At 50.9% G+C, this 20,015-nt stretch overlaps 1 protein-coding gene across 8 annotated transcripts in view; it reads right to left on the bottom strand.

The window, feature by feature from the left end:
* The window catches only part of HECTD4 (HECT domain E3 ubiquitin protein ligase 4), a 170,695-nt gene that overhangs the window by 7,587 nt on the left and 143,093 nt on the right, over positions 1–20,015 (bottom strand). For 6 of the 8 annotated variants that reach the window (XM_061384982.1, XM_061384987.1, XM_061384986.1 and 3 more), the window contains 15 exons: positions 19,541–19,701; positions 17,635–17,816; positions 16,038–16,243; positions 15,278–15,408; positions 14,808–15,013; positions 12,899–13,078; positions 10,544–11,850; positions 9,038–9,245; positions 6,353–6,576; positions 6,114–6,265; positions 4,625–4,731; positions 3,843–3,966; positions 2,153–2,343; positions 919–1,065; positions 655–774 (listed from right to left, as the gene is read on the bottom strand). In XM_061384982.1, coding sequence (XP_061240966.1) covers positions 655–774; positions 919–1,065; positions 2,153–2,343; positions 3,843–3,966; positions 4,625–4,731; positions 6,114–6,265; positions 6,353–6,576; positions 9,038–9,245; positions 10,544–11,850; positions 12,899–13,078; positions 14,808–15,013; positions 15,278–15,408; positions 16,038–16,243; positions 17,635–17,816; positions 19,541–19,701 — 3,646 coding nt within the window. Of the gene's footprint in view, positions 1–654; positions 775–918; positions 1,066–2,152; positions 2,344–3,842; positions 3,967–4,624; positions 4,732–6,113; positions 6,266–6,352; positions 6,577–9,037; positions 9,246–10,543; positions 11,851–12,898; positions 13,079–14,807; positions 15,014–15,277; positions 15,409–16,037; positions 16,244–17,634; positions 17,817–19,540; positions 19,702–20,015 lie in introns of those variants that run through there. The other 2 variants (XM_061384985.1, XM_061384991.1) reach the window with 2 other exon arrangements.

Below are 20,015 nucleotides of genomic sequence, written 5' to 3'. Positions count from 1 at the left end.
GTGCTGAAACCTCTCAGCGCCAAACACCTCCCGCCTCCCAGGACAGGAAAGCCTCCTGGCCAGGCCCTGCCTACTGCTCCCACGCCCCCACCCCTGGAGCAGCCCCTGCCTGCCCTCGACTCCTGGAACATCTTTAGTCATCACGTCTCCATCATGGTGGGGTCCTCTCAAGGAGCCCACGGCCCTGTTCTCCACATGGTCAGCCCCTCCCATCCTGCCACGTGTCCCGGGGATACACCCAGGCTCCTCTCACTCCCTGGCTCATGCCCCTCCTGACATCTCTCTGGTCATGTGCTGTAAGGGAGACTCCTACCTGCCTCCCCAACATCCAGCCTCCCCTCTGCTTTGGTGCCTAAGCCCGGAATTTGGCAGGTCCATGGCCAGAGCAAAGCCCACCTTTCCCACCATCCCCTGAACGGAGGCACGGCCTGTGCTGCTGACACACCTCCTCCTACCCCCGAGAACAGTGAGCTCTGGACAGACTAGACGGAAAGCCACAGGCTGGGATTAGAGCAGGGTGGCAGGAGCACCCCCACCCATGAGGGACTGTCAAAGCAGCTCCCACATCCTCTTCCAGAGGCTTCTTTCACGTATGAGAAACCAACTAGCCAGGTGCTGCTGCCTGCATCTTCTGGTTTGCGTGGCTCATCTCACCTCCCACGATCTCCAGCGGGTCCAGAGTGATTTCTGGTGCTGCATGGTCAGCCGTCCTCTGCACCGTGGCATTTAGCACCCGATTCATGACGGTCACCTTTGTGTCATAAAAGATCAGCCCTGGAGGGAGGAAGGTGGGAGAGAGGCTGGGACAGGGTGGGCGGCTTCCTCCACCCCAGTCACTCCGAGGCTGTCCCCTTTGCATCGTGCAGTCTCTTCTTGGGGGGTGAGGGGGGGACAAGCTGCTGGCGGCCAGGCACTGACCTTTGGCCTCCTTGAGCAGGGCGGCGATGCTGTGCGTGTACATGGGAGTCTGGCGCAGCTCAACCAGCGGCAGGAAGAAGGTCTCGAGCGTGGTGTTGAGGGACTGCAGCAGAGCGAAGCGCAGGCGCAGGCTCTCGATGGGCACGTCTGCAGGGCACAGTGGGCAGGGGTGATCAGGCGGGGGCTCGGTCTGGCAAGCCTCGACTCTCCGTCTATCTGTGAATCCCTTGAGGGGCCTGGTCACACGTCCTTGAGGGGTAGGAGGCTGCCGGTGAGGGAGTGAGACCAGGCGGAAGCAAAGGGCGAAGGCTGGGTTCTCAAGGAACCCATGGGTCCCCTTGGCCAACTCTGGGGCTGTGCCAGGGCTGTATGCTATACTGTTTTTAACTTTTAATTTTCAAATAATTATAGGCTTAAAGGAAGTGGCCAAAAAAAAAATGTGGAGTCCTATGCACCTTTCACCTAGCTCCCCTCAGTATGACATCACACATCAAAACCTGAAACCGAGATGTGGGCACACTGACTTGTACTTGTCTGCCCTCACGTGCGTCCCCTCTCTGACCACGAGACTGATGTCGGGCCAGCTTCTTGCTCATGTTCACTGTTGCAGTGCCCGCAAGAGAGCGAGGGCTCGGACGTGTGGCTGATGAGAGTGAGCGGGCTGAGGGGCCTGAGGAGCAGCACATGGGCACCAAAAGCCTCAAAGCCAGCCCGGGCCTCCTGTGTCATGACAGGGCACCCTCTCCAGGGATGGATTTCTGGAGAGTGTCCGTTTTTGTGTGTGTATTATTTTTCTGTGCATTCCTAGTTTTGATTAAAAAATGCTGTTGTCCTGTCATTAAGGATTGTGCCTCCAACACAGGCTACCAGATGGTCTCTTACCCCCAACACCAGGCTGGCATCCAAGGTGGCCTCTAGGCAGGAGGGGGCCTGGGTGTGATGGCAGGGGTCTCGCCTCCCAGCCACCGCACTCCTGGGTCTGCTCCTTGGCGTGGTTAAGAGGAGCAAGTAGTAAGTCCTCAAAAACTTTAATTTGGCCACAGTCACAGCCTCCTGTCCTTCTCTCTCTCTTTCCTTACCCACTTGGTTCACAGCAAGTGTTTCTAAGGATTTGTTTAATGGATGTGTAAAGGGCTTTGAGTCCTTCTCACACCCCCTGTGCCATCGTGGGTGAGGCCCCCACAGGGCAGCCCAGGCGGTGGTCCCTGACTGGCATCCCCCTGGACCCACATACTCAAGAGACAGGCCACTCTGGGGTCAGCAGCGTCTGCAGGGTCCAGATACACCTCGTGGGGATGCAGACGCGCGGGCGTGATGGCCAGGTGGCGGCACAGCCGGTTGATGTACTGCACGAGCGCCACATCCATCTCCAGGGTCCACTTCCTGGAGGCCTTGTGCGCATGCCGGACGTCGATGCAGGCACACCTGGGGGCAGGGATAGGCAAGGTAGGGCGGCGGCCACCGGGGGACGCCGGGTTCCTCCGCAGTCATGTCCCAGCTCCTGTTTATAAGACAGCCTTGCCTTCCAGGTGTTTCTTGGTGTTCAGCCAAGTGCTGACTGTAGATGGAGGGACTGCTCCTCTTGAGCAGAAAGTGTTCTTCAGAAGCAGGCAGGGGGTGGGGTGCGGGGAGGGCAGTATGCATCCCCATGTGCCTCCCTCATGTCCCTGGACTACACAGTCCGAGGGTTAAAGATATGAGTGGAGTCCTTGGGTGAAATCTAGGCTACAAAGCACACCTACTTCCTGGGGCTCAGTTTCTCCCATCTATAAAATGGAGCTGGTGATGGCATGACCTGTGCCATCAGGAGGACTGAGAGGACGCCCGTAATGCACATGACACGGTGCCCAGCACCTCCCGAGGGCGGTGCCAGTCACAGGTGTCCTTTACCCTGTGACTCCACCCCAGGTCCACTTACGCAGCTCCTTGAACAGGCAGGCAAAGGTGTGTGTGTGAGGGCTGCCTCGCTACAGCTGCGTAAGATGTAAATTACAGTTTCTAAAACCAACCAGAGAACTCGGCCCTGCCACCGTGAGCCAAGGCCCATCTGGGCATCGACTCTGAGCCTTCAATGAAGGTACAAAGCGCTGGTGCCAAGCAGTAAACAGTTTCTCAATTGTTTGGAAAATGGGGCTTTAAAAAAGCATGCTTCTTGCAGCCATTCCTTCTCTGAGGTCCAGAGACTCTTGCTGTGGGTCAGGGTGTGTAGGCCTGTGTGGTGGAGCCAGAGGGAGAGGGCGGGCAGATTTCTTCCGGTTTGCAAACATCTTGCCTGTTTGGGATTCTCTTACAGAAAGGGGAAACCATATTTAGTTTGACCCTGGAGCCTTGGTGACTAGTGACCCTGCTGTGTTCCCGCCTGGGAGGGAGAGGCAGGAGACGAAGTGTGATGCCAGACAAAAAAAGACTCTTTGGAATAAGTCATCCCTGTAAAGGACTGACCTGTCCCCTCCCACCAGTTCATATGTTGGAGCCCTAACCCCTGCAATGTGACTGTGCTGAGACAGAGCCTTTAACAAGGAGATGAAGTTAAACAAGGTCACAGGGTGGCCCTAATCTGACAGGACTGTGATCCTCACAAGAGGGACAGACACCAGGGATGCAGGCACAGAGGCGAGGCCACATGAGCACACAGTATGCAGGTGGCCGTCTGCAAGCCAAGGAGAGCCCTCCGGAGAAACTACCCCTGCAGACACCTTCATCTTGGACTTCTGGCCTCCAGACTGTGAGATACTGGATTTCTGTTGTTTAGAGCACTGTTTCAGATGGGTGAGAAAACCCACTTAAGCAAAATTAGAAACTAACTCAATAGGCATTAAAAACAAGCCAGACAGAATGGCTTCCCAGGAAGTCATCTCTTGGGAAGTGTCTAGTGGCTGAGGACAAGTTTTCACAAGGAACTGACCGGGCTGACGGCCTCTTACCTCTCAAAATGAAGATCGTAGCCACAGGATAAAATCGCTCTCCAGACGCTGCGGATGTCTTGCTTGGCTCGGTCGATCACAAACTTGTGAAATCCTTCTAAGGTCAGGTACTTCTCCTCTGGGACTGACAAAAGAGTGTTCACAGAGTTAGGAATCTGGTGAGAAGTGCGGGCCCCACAGGATGCTCTCAGTGCACCCTCTATTTCAGGACCCAATTCATCTAACTCCTCTGTCTCCCGCCGTCACTCCAGGGTCTCTTAGCAAACCGTTTCCACCTGCTGCTCAAGGACATGCATAACCCCTCAACCTAACAGGTGGTCACCAAGCGGTGGGGCGCTTCCCCTCCAGTCCCATCTTCCTGTATCTCAAACATTCCTGACTAAGCAATTTTTAACAATAACAGCTTTCTCCAACTCTGCTTGGACCTTTAGGAAGATGAAGCTCTAATGCTCAGGTTAAGTGCCCTCTGGGAAAAAATTTCTGAGCAGATTGCCAATCTTTACTTTCAGTCATGATCATCAGTTTTCTTGGGGATATGGTGTTTCTGGAGCTACTAATCTGACCTCCACAAGTTCAGGTCAGCAGAGACGGAGGCCTGGAGAAGTAACTTGAGTCGGCCAAGGATGTGGTCTGTGTCATGAGCAGGGCTGCCCTGCCTAAGCTAAAATGCGAGGGAGCCAGGCAGGAAGGGAAAGGCACGGAGACTGGTTTCCAGGCTGGGCTGCCCCTGACCAGGGTGGCAGCAGCCCCAAGCCTGTATCAGACTCCAAGTGCTTATTTACCGTCTTGTTTCTTGGTGGGTGACTTTTCAGGGTCCTTTTCATCTGGCTTGCTCTTTTCAGGTGACTTGGGCTTCACGGTGGGCTTCTTCTCACTCAAGGCAGTCCTGCTGTAGATCAAAGCACTGGAGTCGGGATTCCTCACGCTCACACTCACGCCTACACCCTCTCCCGGCAAGGGGAATGCAGAGCCTCACCAGGCAATGGCTCCTCCTCCCCCAGCTACGGCTGATGGTTCAGGGGAGGCTGGGGTCTAGACCAGCTCTGTTCTGATCAAGACAAGCTTCCTGAGCAAATTATGGGGACAAATGGACACTTTAAAATGTGGACAATCTTGAGGTGACACTTTCCAAATGTTCTTTCTGCATACTTCAGAGCTGCACTGTCCAAGACGGAGTCACTGGCCACATGTAACTACTGAAGTTTAAACTGATTACAGTGACAAGTCCAGTTCCTCGGTGGCGCCTGCTCAAGTGAAGTGCTCAGAAGCCAAATGCGGCTAGGGGCTATTGTGCTGAATTGAATAGCACAGACAAACAGCACATTTCCATAGTCACAGAAAGCTCTATGGGACAGTACTGATTCAAACGCACCATTTGTGTATAAGTAATTAATGGACACTCTTTTCTCTGATGATTTAAAGGATTCCTCTAGAGACTCCTACTAAGTAAAACTTTACTATCTGAATTTTAACCTGGGAGCCATAAACTTGTATCTAAAGAAGATTCTATCAGGTAAGTGTACAGATCCACACATGGAATATTATACAGCTACCTTAAAAAGAAATGGGGGGGGGTCTTTTTGCGCTGATATGGAATCATCTCCAAGATCAGCAATAAACAGAAAGAACAAGGTACAGCCTTTCTGTACAGTTGCCGACATCTGGGTATGCTTACACTTGCTTGTGTATGCCTACACTCGCTTGTGTATGCCTACACTTGCTTGTGTACACCCAGAAGGGTTTTGGGAGGCTACGTATGGGGCACTGCAGCCTCAGGGAGGGGGCCAAGGATGGAGAGGAAGAGGAGTGGCTTTGATACTTTTGAATATTGCACTATTTAAAATGTACCAAAATAATACATATGCACAAATAAAACCTTTTGCATTTGAATGTTACAAGCAGTGGCTATCTGGGGGTACTTCAGTATTTTCCAGTATGCATGGGAGCATTTTACAGTCTTTCTACAATAACCATGCACTATATGTGTTGGTAAAAGAATTCAGACTTTTACAGAATTCTGTACATTTTAGACATTTAATTAATTCAGACTGGTCTGCTTTCCAGCCTGCATGGTCCAGATTTTACTATCCTTGTGCATCAAAAGAAACGTTCTCTTCTAATTGATGAAGGTGAGGGCAGAAAGGCCCCCAGCAGTAGAGCAGAGTCAGACTGTCTGGCTTCCCTGAGGTGCCCACAGCCTCCCAGGAAGCCTGCTGGCAGGTGGCCCGCGTCCTCCCACCAGTCTGGCTCCTGTGCTCCTTCGCCGCCCACCTGACGCTGTTGAGCACTGCCTTGTCCTTGGTGGGCGGCTTGGTGATGGGCCGCTTGGTGCTCACCACCTTCCCGGGGTGCTGCTCCTTCCCCGCCTTGCTGTACTTGCTCTTGTCAAACTTGGGCTTCGGCACACCGTACTTCCTCAGGATCTGGGGCGACCAAAGAGAGAGGGCCTCAGGCTGAGCCCAGGGCATGCCTGAGGCCCAGCACAGGAGTGGCGGGGACAGGGTGGCTACCTGGGTGAGCTGGTCCTCTAGCACCTTTTTGGGGGGCCGGACATTGGTGAAGAAAAGGTGGAGGAGGTTGCCCGGTGTCTGGGAGTTGATCTGCTCTTTGCTAAGATAAATGTCCGACACTTTGATGGGCTTTGCTGGCGTCAGGCTCAGCATCTGCTCCGAGTGGGCACAGCTCTTAAATATCTCCGTCAGCACCTCTCTGGCCCCAGGCACCAGCTTCTCACCTGTCACAGGATGGAGGGAGGGCAAACGATTCTGCCATGAACACGCTATGTCAGGACAAGCCCTGCAGCACCTGATTTATTTTTCATCAGCAATTTATTTGGGAAGTGGATATCGGGAGGTTAGTGGTGATGAGGAGCTGTCCACCGAGACCTGGTGTCCCCGCTCTGTTAGCACACCTCAGTGACATGCCCAGCCTTCTCTGCCACGAGGTGTGGCCCTGGGACACGGGCCCGTCCTGGACCACCCTGCTGTCTTCGGTGTCTGTCCCCGCTGCTGGCTGCGTGGAGATGACAAGCACCCTGGATGGAGGACCTCAGGGCTTACGCTGGACTCTTACATGTGTTAAGAAATAAAACTTCTACTAGGTCTGAGTCACTGCACTCTGGGGTCTCTTCATTATGGAGGTTGAACCTCCCTTAACTTCAAGAATGTATCTATAACGGACAGACCCCAGGGAGCGAGAGGATGTAGAGGCTGCAGGAATTTTCAGTGCAAAGTAGTCAATACAGTTGTTCAATAGTTATTGTTACAGGATACATTTCAAACCTGGCACAATCAGCAGGTGGAAAAGAAAGTTCTCTCAGATACAAGAGGGACTTCCCTGGTGGTCCGATGGTTCAGACTCTGATCTTCCAATGCAGGGGGCCTGGGTTCGATTCCCGGTCAGGGAACTAGATCTCACATGCTACAAGAGTTTGCATATCAAAACTAAAGATCTTGCCTGTTGCAACTAAGACCTGGTGCAGCCAAATGAATACTTTAAAAAAAAGAGAGTTCTCTCAGAAACAAGAAAACTGTCTATGAGTATGAGAAAAAAAGACTTAGTTTTTTGGTCCCCAAACTTATTTTTTTGGTCTTCCTGAAGATGCTCTTACCTTTCCTAAGGGGCTAGTCAGGATCTACCCACGCGTTCCTCGTGGCCAAGGGTCCCCCCTATCTCGGGGCGGGACTGACCGGTCTCCTAATCCCCTCTCTTTGGCGTGTGGTCTGGGCCACACCCAGTTCACGGGGACGGGGCTGCGAGAACGAGAGCACAAAGGCTCCCTGGGCATCTGGGCTGAGGGTGAGGACATGGCTGTATGGAAGGCATGACCAAGACCTAAGAGGTGATTCAGTACAACCACAACTCAAAGAAACTCAAGCGAAACGAACGTGGCTATGATGCGGCAAATTTGTTTTCAAAAGACTGAGTACCTTACATGGAAGGTTTGACTATCATGCAATCAGGAGCTAGAAGTAAATTCATATCAAAACATGAAAAGACTGGTATAGCATTAATTGCGGCAGAAAAAGACCCAGGGTTCCCACAGGTCTTACATTAGCCAAGCCCATGTGGCAGATGAGAGCTGAGGGGGCAAAGTACCACCAATAAGGGCACAGGGCCGAAGCCAGGGCCGGGAGAGAGAAACAGGCCCTTGGGAGCAAGAGTCAGACAAACTCACAGACCGAGATACGTATTTTAATGCAATATTAAAAAAAAATCAAAATTAATATAAAAAACCCATAATGAGCAAAATATTTAAAGTTCTGTGCTGAGCCATATTAAAGCCTGATGCAAAAGGAAAAGTCTTTAATACTGATCCTGTCTGTATTTAAAATTTTAATGGTTTACTCACCATGGATATTTTACATTAATTTTGACTTCCATAAGTACTGTATTAAAATACTACTACTGAGTTTTTTCAGAGCCCCATTGAATTCTGTGGCCTCACTTAACCTCATTCTGGTCCCAGCCTTGGAGCAGTATTTCAGAATTTCATGACTAGAGGATAATAATTTGGAACAGCAACAAAAACCCATACCCAATATTACATTTCTGTCCACAGCAAACATAAAACAAACTCAACCACTCTATTGTGAAATTTCAATAATGTTAAAAGAGTTGGAAAAAAGAACATAAATTAAAAGATTTGAGAGAGACTGATACAAAATAAAGACAACCACACAAAGAACTACAGTTACAGAAAGAAAGGGGAAAACTGCTGTTGCTTCTGATGCAAAGCTGGGTGGGGGTGGGGGTGAGTTCTCAGCCTCAGGACCTGCTAGACCTGGCTCTGTGGGTCCTGGGTGAGCAACAGAAACGGGGAAGCCAGACAGAGACCACCCCCAACATACGAGCCACCGAATGACAAAGGCCTCTGTGGAAAAGAAGCTGGGACAGTTTCTTCCTCAATAATTCATTTTAAAGGATGAGGCATCAGCTGTCCTCAAGCATACAACTAAATGATTACCAGTCATGTATGCGGCACATTCTAGCTCCATAGGACACAGAAAAGAAATACACTTGAACTCAAACAAGAGGAAGCCTGACTAGACAAAAAGAGAAAAAATGACCTGAATGCAAGCCCACATCTGAGGCTGATGCAGGCTGTGGCACAGTCATTCCTGGTGGTCTCTTGGCTGGCTGAACCCTGAGGGGAAAATGTCTATTTGTTTAAAAAAACAAAATCTGTAACCCACCTTTAATTGACTTATCATTGAAATAATCTTCTAACCCTGGGCTCCCCTGCGTATCGAATAGACTCTGATTCACTACAGACACCGTGAGGATCTCTTCCGTTGACATTTCCATCAATTCATCCTCACCATCCAAGCTTGACAAACCTATCAAGTCATTGTTGTTAAATAAACTTGCTCGAATTTTCTCAATTTTGGCTCGGGACCTTATCTGTGTGAACAAGAGAAAGAGTCAGGATTTAAGTGGAGAAACCAGTCATTCAGCTGTATGACCTCTCTTTCCCTCCTGCCTGTCCCAAAGCCCTCTGCTCGTCTTCAGCGTTCTGAGCACCACCTGACCAGGGCGAGCTGGCCTTCCTGACGGAGTCTCTCTCAGGTGCCAACAGCAGTTACTTGCAGAAGAATGACTCAACCAGACACTCCTGCTGCTAAACCCTGGCCAGATCTGTGGCTTTACCTGAATGCCCAGGTGGTTAAAGGCCATGCTTGGTCCAGGCTCTGAGAAAATCCCCAGGGAGAAGATGGACAGACGAGAGGTGACTCTGGGAGAAAGCCACCCCTGAATCCTTGAGCTTTCCTGTCAGAGCCCATGGTGGGGAGCGAGGGGGTACCGGTTCTCTTCCCAGGGCCTTCCTCGCCATATCCAGTAAGGGGGAGGACGGTTTTCACTTTGCACCTGACTCCTGTTACAGAGGGTGCAGAATTTCTACACAAGGAGCCCACGAGACAGATGGCATCATGAAGTGGAAAAGGAACCTGGCAACACACACAGCACCTGAAACTTGGAGTCACTCGGAACAGAACAGCAAGTCTGTTCTCACGTGCTCTATGGGGGTCCCTCCTGATGGCAATGATTAAAACAACCCAAGGCCACTCAAAAAGATGTTTCTGGGGCCCGAGAGGGAAAGCACTCGATAAAGCCCACCCCTCAGCAAAGTTGAGCCCCTGGAGCCCCTTGGCCTCCCTCCCTCCGACACCCAGCAATGAGCTGTGTTTCCTTCCTGACATCAGACTTGCCATCACGCTCAGAGATGTGACCTCAGACACAGATACTGCTGCTGCTGCTGCTAAGTCGCTTCAGTCGTGTCTGACTCTGTGCGACCCCATAGATGGCAGCCCACCAGGCTCCCCTGTCCCTGGGATTCTCCAGGCAAGAACACTGTAGTGGGTTGCCATTTCCTTCTCCAATGCATGAAAGTGAAAAGTCAAAGTGAAGTCGCTCAGTCTTGTCCGACTCTTAGCGACCCCATGGACTGCAGCCCACCAGGGTCCTCTGTCCATGGGATTTTCCAGGCAAGAGTACTGGAGTGGGGTGCCATTGCCTTCTCCACAGACACAGATAACCAACATGATAAATCATTGCTGTTGCTAACAGCTGCCTCAGGCAGCCCCATAAGTGCTCCAATGTCACCTATTAGTCCCTAGGAAACAATAATGGAAGGCGTAAAGAGGCTGGGGGGATTCTAACTGCTCGTGATTTAAGTGGTGGCCAAGGCATGAGGTGCTGACCTCCACGACCGCGAAGCCTTTGATGGGGCGCGCTGCAAGGGGCTGGTTGTCCAGGGACGTGACTGTGTACATGGAGCCCATGTCTGACACTGAGGCCGTTTCTGCGTTGTCCAGTGGCTCGCCCAGGCTCCCCAGGCTGCCCAGGCTGCCGGTGCTACACAGGGAAATGTCCAGGCTCTCCTGGCTGGACACCACATGGGGCTCCAACAAGCCTGCAGGGATGGGCAGCTCCAGGCCTGCAGGCAACGGATCCGCGGAGAGGTCACTGACTGTCTGCGAGATGCCCTGGGAGCTGCAGATGGAAGCCTGGCTGGTGGACGCGGATGCGCTGACGCTCATAGCGGGGGTCAGGCTGCTGGATGTGCTGACCTCCAAGCTGTCCGTGCTGGGGAAGCCGAGGGTCTTTTCCGGCTCGGCTTTCCCATCACCCCCCTCGGCCTTATCTTTTGGCTTCTTGGGGTCTTCGTCCTGCAGGGGGATGTAGATCTCATCCTTGAACACCCCGCCATGGGCATTGCAGGCCTTGCGGATGGCACCCCTGACGATGCCCTCGTCCAGGTGGGTGGGGATCCCAGAGATCACCAGCAAGCGGCTGTGGGCGGTGGGGCCCACCAGGGCCTGGCAGGCGTCGGCGATGGCGTCGCTTGTCACGCCTAGCCCCTGTGGGTCCTTCCTGGTGAGGTGGCGGAGGATGATGAGCAACGTCAGAGCACGATGGAACCACAGCATGTCCTCGGGCTTGCTGCCCCCGATGCTCAGCACGGCGGGGTCCGAGTCCACAGAGCGTGAGGACTGGCGCTTCCCAGAGGAGGAGGCCTTTTCCCGCTTCATCTTGACTTTCTTCCTCTTGGACAGGAGGCTGGGGCTCTGTGGAGTCTGTCCTGGGGAGGACGATGAGGAGGAGGACGAGTCGCTGAGGTTTGGGGCAGTTGCTGACGTCACCCCGCTGGCGGTGACACTCATGTTGGTGGGCAGGGTCACCTCGGCCACCGCCAGGCAGCCCTCCATGAGTGCGTGGAAATACGTCGAGAACCGGCCCTGGTCAGCAGCCGCCGTGGCTCCTGAGCCTCCGCATGCACTGCCCGAGACCCAGCTCTGCGTCTCCTCGTCGTACAGCTTGTGAAGCTCCGACTGCAGGGCCATCAGCATGGCCAGGCAGGGGTTCAGCTGGAGGGCGATGGATGAGGACAGGCCGGCTGGGTGCTTCCTCTGCTCTAGGCTGTGCACCGTGCGCAGGAGCTCTGCCAGGAGGTGGAAAACCAGCTCCTTCACGCAGGCCGCCATGTCTGTGGTCCAGAGGAAGTTGCCTGAGGTGAATGAAAGCAGTCACAACTTAAAACAACCACCTATACAGAGCTTACTAGGTGCCTGGCACTGCTCTGACAGAGTAGACCCTCACAGCAACCACATGAAACAAACATACATCCTTCATCCTCATTTCACAGATGAAGAAACAGAGGCTCGAAGGGCCAAAGGACTCACACAGCTGCTACAGTCACACGCTCTCACAGGGCAGACTGACACCAGGGCTGGTGGCCCTAACCCCTGTGCCACCTGACTACATGGAGTCAGTTCTACAGCTCTGACCTCCCAAATCAGTATTTTATTTCTCATAAAGTTATTAAGTAGGTTGGTGACAAATCACTTTCCTCTCATATCATCTGTCTGAACCCCTCAGGGCATATGAGTTTGCAACATGGTTTTCCCTTTGACACTATATTATGAAAAAATACAGAAAAGTCGAACAACTTATACAGTAAATATTTAGATGCTCACCACCTACGTTCTACCATTAACCTTTTGCTGTGTTTGCTTTATTGCACATCTATCCATCCCTCTATTCATCCATAGACTCACCCTAGATTTTGATTATTTCAAAATGAATAGCAGATATCAGTATGTTTTATCCCCAACCACTTAAGCAGACACATCATTAAAGTTCAATATTTAGAAAAATTTTGAGGTGAATTTATAGGCTAATTTCACAACTCTTTAAGTTTACCATTCCATGAGTTTTGCCTAAATGCAATCTCTCTTTAACCTTTCAGGAGCTGTTACCATGTTTGCAGGTAAAAGGTGGCATGGAAGTGAACACCAACATAGAATCAAAGTTACAATGATGGCATATGTTTGTGTTTTAAAGCAAAGTAGGATCAAATTAATCTTGTTTTCCTAGTTAGATGCCACCCTTCAAAATAACGACAATACCCTGCAGATCATGGATGTGGAAGTCTAACTTCCACTCAGCTCTCCAGGCCCGCTTGATAGCAGCTCGTGAGAGCTATCGCTACTCCAGGCCACTGTGGCCACCCCAAAGCAGCTGCCCCGGCCGATCCCGGGGATGGTGGGCCTCACCGAGCAGCTCCACCACTTGCAGGAGGACGGACGTCGGGATGGTGTCAGGCTCATCTTCAGCTCTACCTTCACCATCCTCTGATTTCCAGGACAGTAGCTGCTCGGTGAAGGCCATCGCCAGGGGGAACTCGAGAGGCAGGGAGTGTAACACCAGCACGGCTCCGGGTGGGGGAGATACCCCTAGAAGAAGCACCCAGAAGGAAAGCTTGTGATTGGCAACACCTGATCAAAACTAGCTTGTGAGAAAGACCTGCCAGGTGTGAGCAGAGAAACAAGGCCTATCCGCTCCTGTGCTGGGGTGAGAAGAAACCTCACTCCCCACCTGCCAGACAACGTCCGCTGCAGGCAGAGGAGCAGTGGAGGATGAGCTCCAAGGAGTCCACTTGCTGGTGTGAGAACGGGACAGAGGGGACAGGGAAGGATAAACATCCCCTGGTCAGTCAGATACCACCTAGCCCCATGGCCTGAAGTGGAGACAGGAAGTCAGACTTTAAGAGATGCTTCACTGGAATAGTTCTGGCTTGGTAAAGAAATAACCAGCTCCTTAGTGTGGCTGCAATCCCATGGGAGCATCAGCTTATCTTAGGTTGACAGAGCAGACCAGTGAGGAGGTCCCCAGACTTCATGCACTACCAGGGCTTTGATTCTTTTTTACTGCCTTGCATTACTGCTATGATCTAAATCTGACTGAAGTGGCCTATGATGAGAGAGAAAGGCTCTGAGGCTGGAACCCCGTCATACCCTGAACTGCATCCCCACCCTCTCTGCAAGCAATGATCACACGTAAGCTGAGGGGGACTTCTCTGGCAGTCTGGTAGTTAAGACTCTGCGCTCCCAGTGCAGAGGGCTGGTCAGGGAACTAAGATCCTACATGCTGCACAGTGTGGCCTAAAAAACATTAAAACCAACAAACAAATAAACAAAAACCCATAAGCTGGGCTACCAGGGGTCTCTGGCCAGATCAGGAGGCACCATGCTGACAGCTGTGTACTTTGGGGTGAACATTTATTTAGGGAGTGATAGTAGGACAGAGACCCTCTATGTTTACACACAATTTCAAAAACAATGTGGGCAAAACACAATGAAAAAACTAGACCCTAAAAAAAGAGATCATAAAGTTGTTTAGCATTGACCAAATCTCTTAAGAAATGTTCTTTCACTTTATTCCCTAAAGATGCAATGTCCCCAGGACTGGGGCTGTGCAGAAGTCAAGGCCCAATTTTGGCTGAAAGTTCACAGACATCTTTATGACTGTCTTCAGCAAGCACCTGTCTGTCTTTTTCTGTCCAACCTGCCAAGGACATGCAGTGGAAGTCTGAGAGTAGATTTTCCTTTCTCTGTGTGCTGACTCAGAAACAGAATCAGCTGGCCCTGGTATATAAAGTAGACAGCCAGCGACAGTGTCAGGATTTACAGAGGAGGAGCCCTCAGCTCAGTCCAAATCTACAAAGACTTAACAAAGGATGCCAGGGAGATGTGGGCCTCCCAGCCTGGCCACTAGCTTTTGTTTATCATTTACGTGGGGAGTGGACGATCTCTGAGGTCTGTGCCCTAGGGAGCCATAGTATACTCGAGAGAACTCAGTTTTAATGAGAACTTGAGGAAGGGCAGCCAAGATGGTTATAGCTAAGTGATGGGTTTCAAACAGCATGTGCCCAGCACACACTTGTGAAAGGAGACAAAATCCCCCCTGTCATCTGGGCAGCATCTGCCAGGCCTTCCCTGAGCAGGAAAGGGACAACTTTTCATTTACTGTCTCTGAAGTACACTGCCCCGAGCAGTCCTATTCTTCACCCATGGGAAATGGGAACACAGCAAGGTAGAAAATTCTTTCAATTTTCACAAAGAAGGAAAGCAGAGAATGACTTCAAAGCTGTTCTTATTACCGTGAGCTAATTCACAGACTTACCCAGTTTGATGTGGACTTTGTCTGTGGAGAGGATCACAGAAGGGTACTGGTTGGTGGTAGGAGGTGGTGTGAGCCCTGTGTTGGCCGGAGACGCATCCCGCGGGTAACAGACGGCCTCAATGAGGTTCAGCTGGCCATTTCGCTTCACTTTGTGGCCTAGCCCGTACACCAGCACACGCGCCCATGGTGCCTTGTACAGAGAGGAACTGAAGAGGACATATGAAATTGAGCAGAGTTCAGTCTGGCACACATGTTCAGGCACACATGTCATCCCCACCACGTTTTAGAAGGTCATTCTTCATACAGACTAATTTCTAAAACGTGGAAATTAGGGAAGAACTTTAAATCATTTTCAAATACAGTATGCATTAAAGAATAAAAGCAATGAGTTTTCTTTTTCTGTAAGTTTCACCAGAATCTGCCTGACTTTTTCTCTCCCTGTCACCATCTGCTGGAGTCAGGTTACTTACTCTTTGCGGAATCCAGACTGACTTTCTTTGCAAGATACGACGACGAAAGCTGCCCCGGGGAAATTGACGTCCATGTTGACTTTGGACTCGGAAATTGGAAACTCTTCGGAGGGGAACTGTTCTGGTGCTGTCTGCAGAGACATTGAACAGGGAAAACCAGGGATTCAACACAAGAGGGCATTTCATCTTCCCAGCTCCCAGGCAGGGGAGAGCCAATACATAATACACGCACTTTAACAAGATCAGGAAGACAAAAGAGCCCTCTGGGAGGAAGGACACATGGATTGGACAATGTAGGGGAGCTGCAGAGAAAAGGAGGCTAGTGAGGTGGGGGCTTGAGGGAATTAGTGCTATTTTTCTTTAATTCTTTCTTTTTTGCTGTGTTGGGTCTTTATTGCCAAGGGGGCTTTTCCTCTAGTTGTGGAGAGCGGGGACTACTCTCTAGTTTGGTGTGTGGGCTTCTCACTGTGGTGGCTTCTCCTGTTGCACAGGCTCTAGGGCACTTGGGCTTCACTAGTTGTGGCTCCCGGGTTCTAAAGCACAGGCTCAGTAATTGTGGTGCACGAGCTGAGCTGTTCCATGGCACGTGAAATCTTTCCAGATCAGGAATCAAACCCACGTCTCCTGCATTGGTAGGCAGATTCTTTACCAATGAGCCACCAGGGAAGCACCAAGAAAGTGTCATTTTTAGCCAGCCAGTAAGATTTCCAATTAGAACCTGTAATCCCAGTTCAGGGATGTCAGAGCTTTGGACTTTCACCTGCAGGAAAGAGCAGATCTGTTTGGTCAGCTCCAGAAGGCTTTCCTCGCCCTGGTGCAGGGTCCGCGTGATGGCCACGTTGAGCCACTCTCGCACCGTCTGGGAGCTGCCCTGGTAGAAGAGGTCTGTGGCCGAACAGTTCTGGGAATGGACACAGTGCTGCAGGGACTGCGCCAGGAGGATGGAGCTGGAGCTGATGGTGCCATCTGGGGACGGGAAAGGAAACACAGGTGATGAAGATCACAGCAGCCCAGGGCTGTGAGATCCTAAGTAGCAACGAGGCGCGACCCATCTGGAAAACTGGGATGAGTTAGCTTGGCTTTGCTGCTGCAGCTGCTGCTAAGTCGCTTCAGTCGTGTCTGACTCTGTGCGACCCCAGAGACGGCAGCCCACCAGGCTCCCCTGTCCCTGGGATTCTCCAGGCAAGAACACTGGAGTGGGTTGCCATTTCCTTCTCCAATGCATGTAAGTGAAAAGTGAAAGTGAAGTTGCTCAGTTGTGTCCAACTCTTAGTGACCCCATGGACTGCAGCCCATCAGGCTCCTCCATCCATGGGATTTTCCAGGCAAGAGTACTGCAGTGGGGTGCCATTGCCTTCTCCAAGCTTGGCCTTAGGTCTTGGATAATAGATGTTACCAATCAGATCCTCCAGGGTGGGATTCAGGAATTCAGTGGTCTTTAAATGTTTGCTTTCTTAAGGTACAAAACTGTTTCCTAAAATAAAAATTTGAGTGGAGGCCCAGGTCTATCAAGCATGTAAAAGAGGATTCAGGGGTTCCCACAGCCTGACCTACTGGCTGCCTGGGTTCACCCTTAGGAACCACCAGGGTAGTTGAGAGTGGATTTTATAACCCAAGTTAGTCATTGTGATAAAGCTTCTTCCACAGTACTTGGAAGTTTTTCAGGTCTGTTTTGGAGCCTCTAAGTTCTTGGGGGTGGGCCAGTGGACCCCACATGCTAAAGTCGGCCTGTGGAGATGTCGTTCACAAGGGCACCAGCTGGGACCCCAGGGCTGTGAGATGTCCTCTAGGCTTAGAATGCCATCTGCCCTGTCACTCCTGCTCCCATTGCAGTTGCTAAGAGGTCAAGGGAAACAGGCTGGAGGCCAACATGCCAGAAGATAGGGAGGGTCCCTCTGGTCTTCAACCGGGCTGAGAGCAGAGTCGTCAGCGTTCACCAGGGAGCACCACACCACAAGGGCCCCAAGTTGAGCCGATGCACACAGGGTGGCCCACGAAAACAGCTCTGGTTGAGGTTACGATGAATCAGTTAGGTCTCCTGGGTGGCATTTGATGGCAGGGGCATTTTCTTTTCTTTACACGCCAAACAGAATGTGACAACACTACAGTGACTAGATTTCATAAATATATTATTTTCCTTGATCCATGATTAGTTTGGGAAGCTCAATGAATGCTTAACAGGTTAGCAATCTTTTCATGCTGTTTATGTACATTAAGTCTAAAGGTCCTGTGATGGGACTCCTCACGTGGAGAAGGAGGACACCACACACACCTCCTGCTCAGCGCCTGGCTCACCCTTACGGCTAGTCTGTCCTGGGTCTGGTGTCTGTGGTGACAGCGGCAAAGCCAAGGTTTACCTGGGAGGGGAGGAGCGAGGAGCTGATTGGACAGCAGCTGCAGGTGCTCCAGGGTAATGTCCCGGATGGCGGGGATGTGGAAGAGGCGGGTAAACAGGTGAGGCAGCTTGGGGGCGAAGATGTTGAGCAGGGCCATGCGGCAGTACAGCCTGGCCAGCGCGGCCTCGCAGCGCAGCAGCTCCCTGCAAGGGAAGGGCAGGGGAGGCGCTGAGCTCTGACACTCTGGCCACCATATCGGGTGGGCCGTGGGCTCCTGAAGAGAAAGGGCCACATCTCAGGCTTCTCTGGCCTCATGTTCTGTGCTCCAAGTTAGATACTTGTGTTTTAAACAAAACAAAAAGCCACATTTAATTGCTTTTTTTTTTTTTTGGTCATACCTCACTGCATGTGGGATCTTAGTTCCCTGACCAGGGACTGAACCTGGGCTCCAGCAGCAAAAGCACTGAGTCCTAACCACTGGACTGCCAGGGAACTCCTGAATATCAGCAGTATTACCAGGCACCCTGTTTATGGTCACAACAAGCCCCTACTGGCAAGCTGCACTGGGAGGACTGGAAGAAGAGCTTCTTGGTAGGAGGTGATGGTTTCGGGGCTTTCCAGAAAACGGTGACTCTTACCTATGGGGCATGCCTCTTGCTAAAATCCCTGGAAGCTATGCTTGTAGAGTTGTTACAAAAGATGCTGGGTTCTATTTGGGGCGTGGGGCTGTTTAGTCACCACGTGAACATGGCCATGTGACGTGTATTCCTCACACCTGGGCTGTCACCGGGTGAGAGAAGAGCCCTTGAACTTGTGTGTGGGTGACTCTGACTCCTGCTGACACACGTGCACGACACTGCCCTGTGGCATGCTGTGTGGCCCATCCTGGACCTAGGTGAAGCTAGTGCCAAGTACAGCCTATCTGGGTCTCGTGAATTTGACTGTCCAGTTGAAACTTCAGACCACCCACATGGGGTGATGACATATCTGAGTGGAGATGGCAAGGAGGCAGCTGAACATGTGTATCTGGTGTTCCAAGGAGAGGTCTATGCTGGAGATAGACTCACGCTGCTTCAAAACTGACAATAAAACCAGAAGTTATAATGTTAATGGATGAATGGTATGAAAACAGCTTATGGAAACTTTTATCAGATAGCTCCATTATATTCTCTTCTGAACTGTTGTGAGAATTTTTATAACTGAAAGAAGGAATTCACAGGTGTTTGTGAGGGAATTCTGCCAGGTTTTTAGGTGTTAACCCACGGAGGGCAGACACTCTCCTCTTAGAGACCCCCATAGGGTGCTGGGCACAAAGCAGGGTTCAGGATTTCATTGTCAGATTAACGAAAACAAGCTGGCTGCTCACCTGGTGCCCGGACTCCTCTCAGCTGTCTCTCTTTTTTCTTGGCCATGTACTATGAGGGATCTTAGCTCCCCTACGATCGAACCCATGCACCTTGCCCTGAAGAGTCTTAACCACTGGGCCATCTGGGAAGTTCCTAGGTGTCTCTTCTTGACTCGCTTTAGTCTTCAGACTTTGTCCACACTCTTCAAATCTCCAGACGCGCTTCCATCATCCAGTGATAGCCAAGCACCCATGGCTCAGGCCAGGGACACTGGATCCTGCACCTCTCTTCCTAACCTGCTATCTCACTATTATCTTTACTAGCTGCCTCTGACTTGCTCAACTTTGAAAGAAAAGTATTGTCAATGATGAATATAGCACATGTGACAAAACACAGTAAGTGGATTTCTGTGACTTGCTTAGAAAGAAGGGCTCAACTTTACCTATGCTTTTTAAAAAAAAATTTTTTGGCCACACCACATGGCTTGTGGAATTTTAGTTCCCTGACCAGGGACTGATCCTGGGGCCTTGGCAGTGAAAGTGCTGAGTCCTAACCACTGGGCAACCAGGGAATTCCCTTACCTGTGAATTTGAAGGTTGGTATTGTCCAGTGTGACGAGCCCATTGGTGGCAGTCCTTCTGTAGCCTGCGGGGGGCCTTTCCAACATATCAATAGGGTACCAGTATCGGACCAGCACACCTTCACTTCGGAGGTACGTTTCTACCTGAACTAGTTCATTAACCTACAACAGAAAAGAGAAATGTCTATTTGTTTTTTGAGCACTGGTTTGCTTCCCAATTTTTAAAATACTTATGTATGTATGTGTATAGGTACCAAACTTTTATAGAAGTAAATGCTAGTATCATGTAATTTATTGAGTCTAAAATGCTAGTTTCATGTCATTTATTGAGTCTAAAAGTCCAAAGACATCTGGATAGTGTGTTTAGTTTCTTCATACCAGTTGGCAAATTTTTAAAAATTGTTATTGGAGTATAGCTGCTTGAGAATTTTAATTGGTACAATAAATTAAGGAACTTTAATGTAACCATGAGTCAG

This window comes from Bos javanicus, chromosome 17, assembly GCF_032452875.1.
Source record: "Bos javanicus breed banteng chromosome 17, ARS-OSU_banteng_1.0, whole genome shotgun sequence".
Lineage (NCBI taxonomy): Eukaryota > Metazoa > Chordata > Mammalia > Artiodactyla > Bovidae > Bos > Bos javanicus.
Note: the sequence above shows the minus strand (reverse complement) of the source record. Positions and strands in the feature narration are given on the sequence as shown.